The 14203-nt window shown below is 34.7% G+C and overlaps 1 protein-coding gene and 1 non-coding gene across 6 annotated transcripts in view; both read right to left on the bottom strand.

The window, feature by feature from the left end:
• The window catches only part of MPP6 (membrane palmitoylated protein 6), a 127336-nt gene that overhangs the window by 63095 nt on the left and 50038 nt on the right, over positions 1-14203 (bottom strand). For 3 of the 5 annotated variants that reach the window (XM_035020755.1, XM_035020758.1, XM_035020757.1), the window contains exon 2: positions 10801-10919. In XM_035020755.1, the coding sequence (XP_034876646.1) occupies positions 10801-10917 (117 nt within the window). In that variant the 5' untranslated portion in view covers positions 10918-10919. Of the gene's footprint in view, positions 1-855; positions 957-10800; positions 10923-14203 lie in introns of those variants that run through there. The other 2 variants (XM_035020756.1, XM_035020759.1) reach the window with 2 other exon arrangements.
• On the bottom strand, positions 3694-3800 carry LOC118021469. The gene has a single exon (XR_004682193.1). It is a non-coding gene; the product is annotated as a U6 spliceosomal RNA (small nuclear RNA).

Genomic DNA, 14203 nt, shown 5'->3' with positions numbered 1-14203 from the left:
TCACTACTGATGCCATAGACATTAAAGAATAATAAAAGAATACTATGAACAATTCTATGCCCACAAATTTGATACCCTATATGAAATGGACCAATTCCTTTACATATACAATCCACCAAAACTCACAAAAGGAGATATATATAACCTGAGGAGTACTATATCTGTTAAAGAAATTAAATCAATAATTAATAACTTTCCCAAACAGAAAGCACCAGGCTCACAGGAACTTACTGGTATATTCTACCAAACATTTAAGGAAGAAATTATACCAATTCTCTACAATCTCTTCCAGGAGATAGAAGAAACATTTATTAACTCATTCTATGGGGACAGCATTACTCTAATGCCAATACTGGACAAAAACATTACATGTCATTATACATTTGTTAAAACCCATAGACACATGTATACAACACAAAGTATGAACACATGTTAACTATGGGCTTAATAAAGTTTTAAATTTAAAAAAAAATTGAGCAGAAAGTACAGAGAATTTCCATGTATCTGCCTCACCCCAGTTTCTCTTATTTACATCTTGCATATGCATCTTACATATGATACATTTGTTATAATAATCCAATTTGATACACTATTATCAACTAAAGACTATAGTTTACATTAAGATCCCCTCTAAACGTTGTACAGTTCCATGGGTTTTGACAAATGCATGATGTCATCTATGCACCTTTACAGTATCATACAGAATAGTCCCATGGCCCTAAAAATGCTCCAGGCTTCATCTATTCATCCCTCCCTTGTACTCCCCCAAACCCTGGCAACTACTGGTTCTTTTGTACTGTCTATAACTTTTGCTTTTCCCAGAATGCAATATAGTTGGAATCATACGGTGTATACCTTTTCCAGCATGGTTTCTTTCATCTAGCAATATGTACTTATGGTTCCTCCATATTGTTGTGAAGCTTGATAGCTCATTTCTTTTTATTGCTGAATAATATTCCATTGTATGGATGTATCACTTTATCTTTGCTCCTATTAAAAAACATCATGGTTTGCTTTCAAGTTTTGACAATTATGAATAAATATGCTATAAACATTCACATGTAGATTTCTGTGTGGACATAAATTATCAACTCCCTTGGGTAACTATCAAAGAGTACAGTTGCTAGATTGTATGGTAATACTATGTTAGCTTTGTAAGAAACTGTAAGAAAGTGTCTCCCAAAGTAGTTGTACTATTTGCATTGCTACCAGCAATGAATGAACAACTTCCTTTTTAGGGTACAGGCCTCCTCAGAGATATTGCAGGTTCAGTTCCAGACCACCAAAATAAAGTGAACACTGCAAAAAGGGAATATTGCAATAAAGTCAGTCAAATGAATTGTTTGTTTTTTCCAGTGCATATAAAGTTATGTTTACACTACAGGGTAGTCTAGTAAGTGTGCAATAACATTGTGTCTGAAAAACAGTGTATATACCTTAATTAAAAATTACCTTATTGCTAAACTGCTAACCATCATTTGAGCTTTTGGCAAGTCATAACCTTTTTGCTCTAAGAGGGTTGCACCTCAATGTTGCTGGCTGTTAACTGATCAGGGTGGTGTTGCTGAAGGCCTGGGTGGCTGTGGCAATTTCTTAAAATAAGACAATGAAGTCTGCTGCATTAATGGACTCTTCCTTTTATGAACAATTTCCTTGTAGCAGGAGATTCTGTTTGATGGTTTTTCCCCAACAGTAGAACTTCTGTCAAAATTTAGAGTCAATCTTCTCAAACCTTGCCATTGCATTATCAACTAAGTTTATGTAACATTCCAAATCCACTGCTGTCATTTCAACAATCTTCATAGCATCTTCATGAAGAATAGATTCCATCTTAAGAAATCACTGTCCTTGCTCACCCACTAGAAACAACTCCTTGTTTGGGGTGATGGGTGGTTCAGTTGGTTAAATGCCCAACTCTTGATTTCAACTCAGGTCATGATCTCAGGGTTGTGAGGTTGAGCCCTGTGTCAGGCTCACACTCAGCTCGGAGTCTGCTTAAGAGTCTCTCCCTCTGCCCCTCCCCCATCTGCTCATGAGCACCCACACTCTCTCTCTTAAAAAAAAAACAAAAAAAACCTCCTCACCCATTAAAAGGTTTACTATGAGATTGCAATTCAAATATTATCATGAAAAAGTGGAAATATTGTGAGAATTACCAAAATGTGACACAGAAACATGAAGTGAGCAAATGCTGCTGGAAAAATGGTAGTGATAGATTTGCTCAATGCAGGGTTGCCACAAATCTTCAACTAAAAAAAAAAAAACAAAAAAAATCCCACCAAAAAACCATAGTATTTCACAATGCAATAAAGAGAAGCACAATAAAATGAAGTATGCCTGTGTACGTCTTGCAAATATTTTCCCCCAAACTGTAGCTTGCCTTTTCATTTTCTAAATGGTGTCTTTTAAAGCAGAAAGTTTTAAATTTTGATAAAATCAAATCAAATTTTTCATTATGCTTCATGCTTTTTATGTCTTATTTAAGAAGTCTTTCTCTAACCCAAAGTTGCAAAGTTTTTCTTATGTATTCTTTTAAAAGTTTTAAAAATTTAGCTCTTATTTTTAGATCTATGATCTATTTTGAGGTAATTTTTGTTTATGAGGTAAAAGATGTTCATTTTTTTTTTGCATATAAATATTAAATTGTTCCAGCAACATTTATTGAAAGGACTATCATTTCTTCATTGAATTACCATGGTGCTATTAATAAAAACCAGTTGACCATACACATATTGTTCTCTTTCTGGGCTCTATTCTGTGCCACTGATCTATAAGCCAATACTACAGTGTTTTCTTTAATGTAGGGTAATAGTAATCCTTGAAATCAGGCTGTGGAGAGCATCAAATTTTCTTCTTTTTCACAACTGTTTTGGTTATTCTAGGTCCTTCATAAATTTCAGTATCAATATGTCAGCCTGAAATTTTGACTGGATTCTGCTGAATCTATAGATCAGTTTGGGGAGAACTGACAATGTTAACAGTACTGAGCATTCCAAACCCTGTATGTATGTATGCCTTTAATTTCAGCAATTTTTTTCTTTTAGTTTCCAGTGTACAGGTCTAGCACATATTGTTAAATTGACCCCCATTTCTTTAACTAGTATATAAAAATACAATTGATTTATGTAGATTGATCTTGTATCTTATGACCTTGCTACACTCATACCTGTTAGTTCTAGATTTGTTTTTCTTCCTTCTGATAGATTCTTAGGATTTTCAGTATAAACAATGTCATCTTTGAATAAAGATAGTGTATTTTTTCTTCTTCAATCTGTATGCCTTTTATTTATCTACTTTTCCTTGCCTTTTTGCACTGGCTAGTACTCCCAGGTACAAAAGTGAATGGAAATGATGAAGGTTGAACAGAAGTGATCACAGAAAGAAAGCATTTTATCTTCCACCATGAATTATGATGTTAACTGCAGTTTTTTAATAGATGTCCATCAGGTTGAAGCAATTTCCTTCTAAGTTTACCAAGTTTTTATCAAGAATGAATGTTCAATTTTGTAAAATGCTTTCCCTACGACTATTAGCACAATCACATGACTTTTATCATATCAACAAAATGGTGACATTTATTGGTTTTCTTTTTTTTTATTATGTTAATCACCATACATTACATCATTAGTTTTTGATGTAGCGTTCCATGATTCATTGTTTGCGTGTAACACTCAGTGCTCCATTCGGTACGTGAAAAATATGGAACGCTTCATGAATTTGCATGTCATCCTTGCGCAGAGGCCATGCTAATCTTCTCTGTATCGTTCCAGTTTTACTCTATGTGCTGCCGAAGCGAGCACCATTTATTGGTTTTCAAATATTAAGGCAGTCTTGCATTTTTTGACACAAAACTTACTTGATAATGTAGTATTATCCTTTTTGTATGTTGCTGGATTTGATTTGCTAGTATTATCTTAAGAACTTGAAGTCTATGTTCATGAGGGATACTATTTTGCAGTTTTCCTTTCTTGAAATGCCCATAGCTGGCTTTGCTATCAGGGGTGACACTAAGCCTCATAAAATAGTAAATGTTTCTTTCTCTTACTCTTTTTCTGGAAGAAATCAAGTGGAACTACAGATATTCAGTTTAAAAGAAATACAGAGCTATTCAGGTTGCCTCTTATGTAGGCTTTAGTAGTTTGTGTCTTTTAAAGAATTAGTCAATTTCATCTAAGTTTTCATATCTATTGTCATAAAGTTGTTCATAATATTTATCATTCTTGCAATGTCTGTTGGATTTGTAGTGATGTCCTCTCATTTCTGATACTGGTAATTTGGGTCTAGCTACAGGATTATTGATTTTATTGATATATTTTAAGGTATACTGACTGACTTTGTCAAATGCCTTTTATACGTTTAGTCTTATCTTTATTATTTACTTCTTTCTGCTTGTTTTGAATTTAATTTGCTTTTCTTTTTCAATTTTCTCAAGGTGAACACTTAGATGACTGATTTACATATTGTTCTTTTCTAATAAAGGCATTTTCCTCCAAGCATTGCTTTGACATATATTTTCATTTTCATTCAATTCAAAACATTTTTTTTTTTCTGTTTCTTTGTGATTTCTTCCCTGCCCTGATTTAGAAGTATGTTAATTTCCAGATACTTGGGGATTTTTCAAATAACTGTTATTGAATTTTAGTTTAATTCTGCTTTAATTTCACAGGTCTGCTATAACAAGCTGGGGTGAATCTGCTCAATGTACTGTGTAGTATGAGGACTCTTGACTCTGTAGTGGGAATGCAAACTATTCTCCATTCTTTGTGATCTCTGGAAATTATTTGACCTACTGTGCTTTCCAGAGGATCCTCTCTAGAACTCTAGAGGCCTACTTCATATATATATATATATATATGTCAGTGCTCAGCCAAAGATTTGAGGGCAGATCTCCAGAGACCTTTCTGTGTTCAGCTTCCTTCTCCCTGATATTTTGCCACACAAATTCCAGTCATCTCCATCTCCCCAAATCCTGACCTCTATGAAGACGGCTGGCCTGTTTGTATTTCCTTTCTTTACTGCAGCCTGAAAACTATCCTCAATTTCATAATGCTCACTTTGTTTCCTTTCAGTCAGGGATCATGGTCCTGTGCTGCTTACTATCCCATGTCTAAAGATGGTTTCCCTTCCTATCCCGTATTTTGCTATTTTGTGATGGGAATGCAAGACTATTTTTTCTTCCTTATGTCTTGGGTGAACTTTATTCATTCTTGAAACTTTACTTTTTGTGGTACCCTAGAGATTTCAGTATGCATCCCTGACTTTTTATACACTGTAAGCCATTTTTTTTTTTACCACTTCCTGAACAACAAAAGAATCTTACAATTGTTTGACTCATTAAGTCACTCCCTCCTTTTAGGCTATCATCTTCATATATTTCACTTTTATACATGTTATAAATGCCCTAAGACATTGTTATTATTTCATTTTAAAAGTCAATTATTAGGGCACCTGGGTAGCTCAGTTGGTTAAGTGACTGCTTAGGCTCAAGTCATGATCCTGGAGTGCCAGGATCGAGTCCCACATTGGGCTCCCTGCTTAGCAGGGAGTCTGCTTCTGCTTCTGATCCTCCCCACCTCGTGTTCTCTCTCTCAGATAAAATCTTTTAAAAAAAAAGTCAGTATTATATTTACCATTAGTTTTCCCTTTCCTTTGTCATTCTTTCTGCCAGAAAAACGTCGTTTTGCATTTCTTATAGAGTAAATGGAGATTATTTTTCTCAGATTTCATTTGTCTAAAAGTAAAAATCTTTATTTTGCTTTCATTTTTGAAGGTATTATTGCCAGAAAGGGAATTCAAGGTTGGCAGCGTTTTTCTTTCAAAACTTTATAATGATCTCAGTGCACTCTGTTTTGACATATATAGTTCCTGTTTTATTGCTAACCATTAGTCTTATTGTTTCTCTTTAAAAGTATTCTTCTCTAATTTACAAATATTCACTCTGTCTTGGATTTTCAGGAATTTGACTGTGTTGTTCCAAATAATGTTTTTCTTTATATTTCTCTTGTAGGAGGGTTCACTTTGCTTCTTGGATCATCAGTTGATGCTGTTCATCAGTTTTGAAAATTTTTGGCTATGTCTCTTCAACTATTTCTTCTGTCCCATTTCCCCCTTTTCTCTTTCTGGGATACCAATTACATGTATATCAAACTTTTTGAGTATTCCTCCTATTCTCTCTCCTTTATGTTCCATTCTTGTTCTGATTTTCAGTTTGGATACTTACTACTGGACTGTTTCAAATTCATGGATCCCCTTCTCTGCAATGTTTAATCTATTAACCCCATCAAATGAGCTTTTAATTCAGATATATTTTTGAGTCCTTGAATATCCATTTCATTGTTTTTTAAAATATAACTAACATAGTGTTACATTAATTACAGGCATACATTGATTTAACAAATCTACACATTACTCAGTGCTCACCATGATAAGTACAGTCACCACCTGTCATTATACATTATTTCAATATCACTGACTATATTCCCTAAGCTTTTAATCTCCAAGACTATTTTTTTTTTACAACTGAAATTTGTACCTCTTAATCTCCCTTATCCATTTCACACATCCCTTATCCACTGCCCCTCCAGCAATCAGCAGTTTGTTCTCTATATTTAAGAATCTGTTTGTTTGCAGTACTACTTAAACAAGCCAAGATATGGAAGCAACTCAAGTGTCCATTGACAGATGAATGAATAAAGACGATGTGGTATATTGGGACTACACCAAAGTAAAAACTATTGCAGTTCCTTTGTTGAAACCATCAACAAAATGACAAGGAAACCTGCTGAGTGGGAGAAGATATCTGCAAATGATATATCCTATAGGGATTAATATGGAAAATATATAAAGAACTCTTATAACTCAACACCAAAAAAAACCCAAATAACCTGATTTAAAAAAGGGCAGAGGACTTTAATAGACATTTTTCCAAAGATGACACACAGATGGCCAATAGACATATGAAAAGATGCTCAACCTCACTAATCATCAAGAAAATGCAAATCAAAACCACAATGAGATATCACCTTACACCTATCAAAATGACTAGAAGCAAAAGACAAGAAATAAGTGTTGGCAAGGATGTGAAGAAAAAGGAATCCTTGTACACTGCTGGTGGGAATGCAAATGGGATGCAGCCACTGTGGAAAACAGTATGGAGGTCCCTCACAAAATTAACAGAAATACCACATAATCTAGCAATTCCACTACTGGGTATTTACCTAAAGAAAACAAATGTGCTAATTCAAAAAGATATATGCACCCCTATGTTTATTCCAGCATTATTTACAATAGCCAAGATATGGAGGCAGCCCAAACGTCACTGATAGATTAATCAATAAAGAAGATGTGGTATATATACAACGGAATATCACTCAGCCATAAAAAAAGAATGAGATCTTGCCATTTGCAAAATATGGATGCACCTAGAGGGTATTACGCTAAGTGAAATAAGTCAGACAAAGACAAATACTGTATGATTTCACCTCCATGTAGAATCTGAAAAACAAAATAAACAAAAAACAGAAACAGACCCATAAATACAGAGAACAAACTGATGATTGCCAGAGGAGAAGTAGGTGGAAGGATGGGCAAAACAGTTGAAGGGGAGAGGGAGATACAGACTTCCAATTATGGAATAAGTCATGTGGACAAAAGGTGCAGCATGGGAAAAGAGCCAACGGTACTGAAATAGTGTTATATGGTGACAGATGGTAGCTGCACTAGTGGTGAGCACAGCATAATGTAGACATCTGTCCAATCACTGTGTTGTACACCGGAAACTAATGTAACATTGTGTGTCAACTATATTTCAAAAGAAAAATGTTTTAAAAAGATGATGGGGGGCACCTGGGTGGCTAAGTTGGTTAAGTGCCTGACTCTTGGTTTTGGCTCAGGTCATGATCTCAGGGTTGTGGGACGGAGCCCTGCCCTGGCGCAGTGCAGAGTTGGCTTAAGATTCTCTCCCTCTCCCTCCCCTTCTGCTCCCCCACCCCCACTCTGTCCCTGCTCATGCACACACGCTCTCTTTCTCTCTAAATAAATAAAATCTTTAAAAAAAGATGATGTGGTACATGTGTATTTATACACATAGATATATACATACACATACACAATGGAATATTATTCGTCCATAAAAAAAGAATGAGATCTTGCCATTTGCAAAATATGGATGGGCCTAAGGGGTATTATGCTAAGTAAAGTAAGTCAGACAAAGACAAATGCCACACGATTTCACTTATATGTGGAATCTAAAAGACAGAACAAATGACCACTTGATTGATTTTGATTCTAATTTTGATTCTATTTTCTAGTAATATTTTAAATGTCTTCATTTTCTCTTCTTTTAAAATATTTTAATACATTTTAAAATATTTGTTTATAAACTCTAATAATAAAGGATCATCTATAGAACTGCTTCTGTTATTTTTCTCATGATTATTAGTCACATGTTCCTGTCTCTCCCTGTGTCTAGCAACATATGCCTCTGTTTCCTCAGTAACTTAACCATTTTTCTCTACTTGTTGTACTGGGAGTGTCGGCCTGCTGTGACTCAATATCTCTTTCTTGGAAGTAGAAGTCTTCCTTTCCTCTTGGGATTTCTTTTCTTTCACTGTTAGAATACTAAGCTATCATTGATTCTATTTATCGAGAAGCTGCTTTTGAATGGTGGATACTATTGGTTGATTCTGTTCTTAATTTCATTTTTAAAAAAGATTATTTTATTTGAGAGAGAGAGAGAGAGAGTGCACGAGCATGCGTGGGAGGGGCAGAGGGAGAAGGAGAGGAAATCCCAAGAAGACTTCATGCTGAGCCCTACATGGGGCTCAATCTCACAACACTGAGATCATGACCTGAGTCAAAACCAAGTCAGACACTTAACTGACTTTGCCACCCAGGTGCCCCCTAATTTCATTTTTATCATCAGAAGATTACACTAGCACCTGAGCTGCTTAAAAGTCATCCAGCCATTTCACCTGTTGAGAATAATGAACAAGATAATCCTCAATAAGGCCAATATCAATGGCACAAAAGCCAGAATAACAGTAATTTTTTACCCACAGAAATTCTTAGGAATATACATACACACAAAACCTTTGCTATAGTAGGAAGAGCACAGAATCTGAAGAAAGAAAACCTGGTCTAAACCTCATCTCTGTCAATTTACTAGGACAGTGACCTTAGACAAATAATTCTTCTACTTTGATTTTCAATTCAATAAATTGTTGTGAAGACAAAACAATATATTTTAAAGACCTCTGTGAATTATAAACACACTGTAAGATGCCTTATTATCTAGTTTCTAAATCTACAGATCAATGATAAATAAATATGGGGACATGGGTGTAATAGATACTAATGATAAAAACTGACTACCAACATTATCATATCAAAGGAAGAGTCAAAAACTATTTTAAAAAGTACCAATTAGAGCTAATGGTTAGCTAGTTAATACAGGCTTAAATAGCCCCTACATATTTCAATAGACCCTGAAACTATTACTCTATCTTGACAGAGTATGGTAATTGGTATTTGTGACAAGAGCTTGAACTTGAAAGTAAATTCATATCCTATAATATTACTATTAAGATAAAGGACTATCTGATAAACTTTGGAAAAACTGCAATCAAAAATGACTAAAATTGGGGCACCTGGGTGGCTCAGTCGGTCAAGCAGCTAACTCCTGGTTTCAGCTCAGGTCATGATCTCGGAGTCCTGGATGGAGCCCCTCATTAGGCTCTTTGCTCAGAGGGGACTCTGCCTGAGGATTCTCTCTCCCTCTCCTTCTGCTCCCCCTTCCCACGGCTCACACTCACCCTCTCTCTCTAATAAATCTTAAAAAAAAAATGACTAAAATAAAAATTCCAGTTGGGTGATATACAACTAGATTAGTTTTTACTTAGGAGCCAAAGGTTTTATATCATGTGATCTTAGAATGATTAAGTTTGTGAATAAAATGAAGAATCTGCATTACTGGCTCACTTTTACAAATGAAAAAGTCTGTAAAAGGTATGATTTTTCACAAGGGAGAAGAAAAAAAATTAATGGACTGTGGTTAAAAAATGATTATGGGAGAGGGTGAAATCAACATACTGGGAGTACAAAAAGCAAATGGAAAGACAAGATGACTCCATGAAGGAAAGGCCAGAGAGGGCATGTGGCACAGGTTTCTGAAAGCAAGAATCATTTGAAGGAATGCTGAAGAACGGTTGTGAAGTAGTTAACACACCGGGCTTTAGTGATGTTTCTAAAAATTAATACAGGAAATAGTGTAAGTGAAATAAAACTGGACTAAGAATAGTTGTAAAAGTATATTTACAGACGAGTTAAGGAGACTACTAGGGAGCTGATTACAGAAACAGACTTGAAATATCAAGGTTATCCGAGAGAAAACAAGATTTCAAAAAGTACTAGACAGAGGAAGTCAAGAACCAAAATGAAAAACAGGCACACAGTCTAATATAAAAGAAGAACATCAGTATTTTGCTGTTGCTGAAATGGAGATAGTACCAGGATCCTTTTCATAAGTCCTGTTATAATATGACTATTCAGTTAAAATTTCCCTAAAACTTTAAATGTGTTAGGCTAAAACTAAGAGTTGTTTTATCTTGTATTTAAAGTCAGCGCAGGAAAGGCAAAAGTAGTCTAATTTTCGTGTGCATGAAGATTTCATTATGTGATAAGTATTATTATTTGCTAACTACACCAAAGGCGTATTAAGTTCTGAAAACAGCAATATCTGAAAAGACCTCTGTAAAGACAATTTAAAAATAATTTAGTAAGCTTATGAATAAACCACTATACCTTAGCAAGTGATTTTACAATAGGATTCTCCATAATCCCCTTGAGGAAAATTAGGTCTATTTCTTCTGCTCCTGTAGATGAGGGCAGCTCCGTAAGGTTATCCAACACTTGCTGCATTGCTGCTGAGATAAAAGCAATAAAAACAAACAAACAAACAAAAAAAACCAAACCCTTAAATTTCAAGCCATTATGAAATACAAAATATTTGATGTATTTAAAATAATTCAAATAAAAAGACATTAACAACACTCTTTCGAAAAGTCATGTTTTAAAAAAATGAATTGTTAAATGGTAAGTTTCAAACTGAATTCCCGTGAAGTAGGAGGACACATTTTTATACACAATTTGGGCTTTACCAGACTACCTTATACATACTTACCACTTTACACTTGCTTTATATTTTTAAAATTTAAAACATTACTCAAAAAATACAAAATTTTTATAGACCTATAAAAAAGTAAAGAGATGAATTAGTAATCAACAAACTTCCCACAAGCCCATAACCAGATGCTTTCATTGGTAAATTCTATCAAACTTTAAAGAGGAATTAAAACCAGTACTTCACAAACTCTTAAAAAAAAAAAAAATAGAGGAGGGAATACTTCCCAATTATTCTATGAGATCCTGATACTAAATCCACAAGAAGGTATCATAAGAAAATTATAGCCAATATCCTTTATAAATACAGATGCAAAAATCTTTAATGAAATACTGGCAAACTGAATCCAGCCATATATGAAAAGGATTGTACACAATGACCAAGTACACATTATCTCAGGAATGCAAAAATAGTTCATCAAGAAATGAAAATCGATCTGTGTAATACACTGTATTAATAGAACAAAAAAAAACAAAACAACTACATGGTATCTCAATGGGCACAGAAAAAGCATTGGACAAAATCCAAACCCTTTTCATGATAAAAACATTCAACAAACTAGGAATAGAAGGGAAATTTCCTGAACTCAGTGAAAGGTATCTATGAAGAATCTATAACTAATATCATATGTAAGGGTAAAAGACTGGATACCTTTCCATAAGATCAGGAACAAGGCAAGGATGTCCGCTCTTGCCACTTCTACTCAACATTATAGTGGAGATTCTAGCCAAGGGAGTTAGGCAAGAAATAAATGGCATTGGAAAGCAGTAAGTAAAACTATCTCATTCTGCAGATGACATAACCTTGTACATAGAAAATGCTAAGGAATACACACACAAAAATTACTAGAATGAGTTCAAAAAGGTTGCAGGATTCAAGTTGAAAATACAAAAATCAAACATATTTCTAAATACTAGCAATGAATAATCTGAAAATGAAATTATGAAAACATTCTTTTTACAACAGCATCAAAAACAATAAATTAGGAATAAATGCAACAAAAGAAGTGTAAGATTTATACACTGAAACTATAAAACATCACTGAAAGAATTAAAGAAGACTAAAATAAATAGAAAGATATCCTATATTCATGGATCGGAAGACTTCCTGCTATTAAGATGGCAACACTCCCCAAACTGATCTACAGATTTAATGCAATCCCTGTCAAAATCTCTAATGTCCTCTCCCCCTTTTTTGCAGAAATTGGGAAACTGATTTCAAAATTCATATGGAAAATGCAGTGGACCCAGAATAGGCAAACAATCTTCAAAGAGGACCCATACTTAATTTCAAAACTGACTAAAAAGCTACAGTAATCAGGACTGTGTGGTACTAGCATACAGAGAGACATAAAACTTAAGAGTCCAGGGGCACGTGAGTGGCTCAGTCTGTTAAACATTGGACTCTTGCTTTCAGCTCAAGTCATGAGCTTATGGTCATGGGACCAAGCCCTGTATCAGGCTCCACACTCAGCAGGGAGTTGGCTTGAAGATTCTCTCCCTCTGCCCCTCCCCCCACTCTCTTTAATAAAACAAATAAATCTGAAAAAAAAAAAAAAACCCCAAAAAACAAAAAACAACTTACAGTCCAAAAATAAAACCTATATATCTATTTAAGGTCAACTGACTTTCAACAAGGGTCGCAAGACAATTCAACAGAGGAAAGAACAGTCTTTTCAACAAATGGTACTGGGACAACAGAATATGAATATGCAAAAGAGTGAAGCTAGGGGGCACCTGGGTGGCTCAGTTGTTAAGCGTCTGCCTTCGGCTCAGGTCATGATCTCAGGGTCCTGGGATCGAGCCCTGCATCGGGCTCCCTGCTCAGTGGGAAGCCTGCTTCTCCCTCTCCCCCTGCTTGTGTTCCCTCTCTTGCTGTGTCTCTCTCTGTCAAATAAATAAATAAAATCTTAAAAAAAAAAAAAAAAGTGAAGCTAGACTCCTACTACATTCAATATCATAATATTAATATTATTCAGATTAATTTTTTTAGTTTTATCTCCTCTTGATGTTTCTTTGGAATAAGTCTACTAAATTCGCAGTTTTTACTATTTTTAAATTTTTATTAAAATATAGACGTTAAAAGCCAGACTGTACTAACTGGCTTATAACGAAATACGGCAGTTCTCTGTTCCATACTGTCCTCCTCCCTCCCAACTTACATTACTCTGCAGAAGTAACTACTTTGAATTTGTTATAGTTTCATTTAATCACATCTGTATTTCTGAATAATACGCTAATATTGCTTCTTTTTCTTTTACCCATTTTAGATAGTATTTCTTTATTTTCTGTTAGAATACTAGAGGATTAAGCTTTTACCTTCCTTTATCTCCAGACTGGCAATTTTTAATAAAGTCACATATGGGAATCCTACACATTTTTCCCCCAAATGTTCTAACAAACTTTTCACATTTCTGTAATTTTTCCAAATCCTCAAGAATTTTTCCAACACTCTATCAGACCTATTCCCTGACTACTACTCCTGAACTCCCTCCCAAAGCATTCTTCTCTTGTACTTTAATCTGGACAGGTTCATCTCTAGGCCTCCTATTCAGTCTGTGTAAATGAGTGACAATTCTGAAAGATGTGAACAGGAGAAAAATATGCACTTAAAACAAGTAGAAGGAAAACCCATACTGGGCTAAAATGAAGAAAGGAGACCCAGGAAATAAAGAATACAAACAAAGCCTATTTCATAATTTTGTTTGGGGTCCAATGTGTACCTTTCAGTGGGTAGAGAACAACAGAATCAATAATCTTGAGAAATATTTTTATCCTGTAACTAGTTAGCTCTACTTCCATGATGTTTTTCTTTCATGTTCTCGATTTGTCTTTATTTTTAACTTTCATTATGAATAATTCCAAACATTTATAAAGGGAGACAAAATAACATAATGAACCCAATAACTATCAGCTCTAACAACTAGCTACTCACGGCAAATCTTGTTTCATATTCCTATATACTCTCTATACTATATAACTTTGAAGCAAATCCCAGGTATCACATTTCAGTGTATCTGTCTAA

Source organism: Mirounga leonina, unplaced genomic scaffold (assembly GCF_011800145.1).
Source record: "Mirounga leonina isolate KUSES-001 unplaced genomic scaffold, KU_Mleo_1.0 Mir_174, whole genome shotgun sequence".
Classification (NCBI taxonomy): domain Eukaryota; kingdom Metazoa; phylum Chordata; class Mammalia; order Carnivora; family Phocidae; genus Mirounga; species Mirounga leonina.
This window is presented reverse-complemented; position numbering and strand designations above follow the sequence as displayed.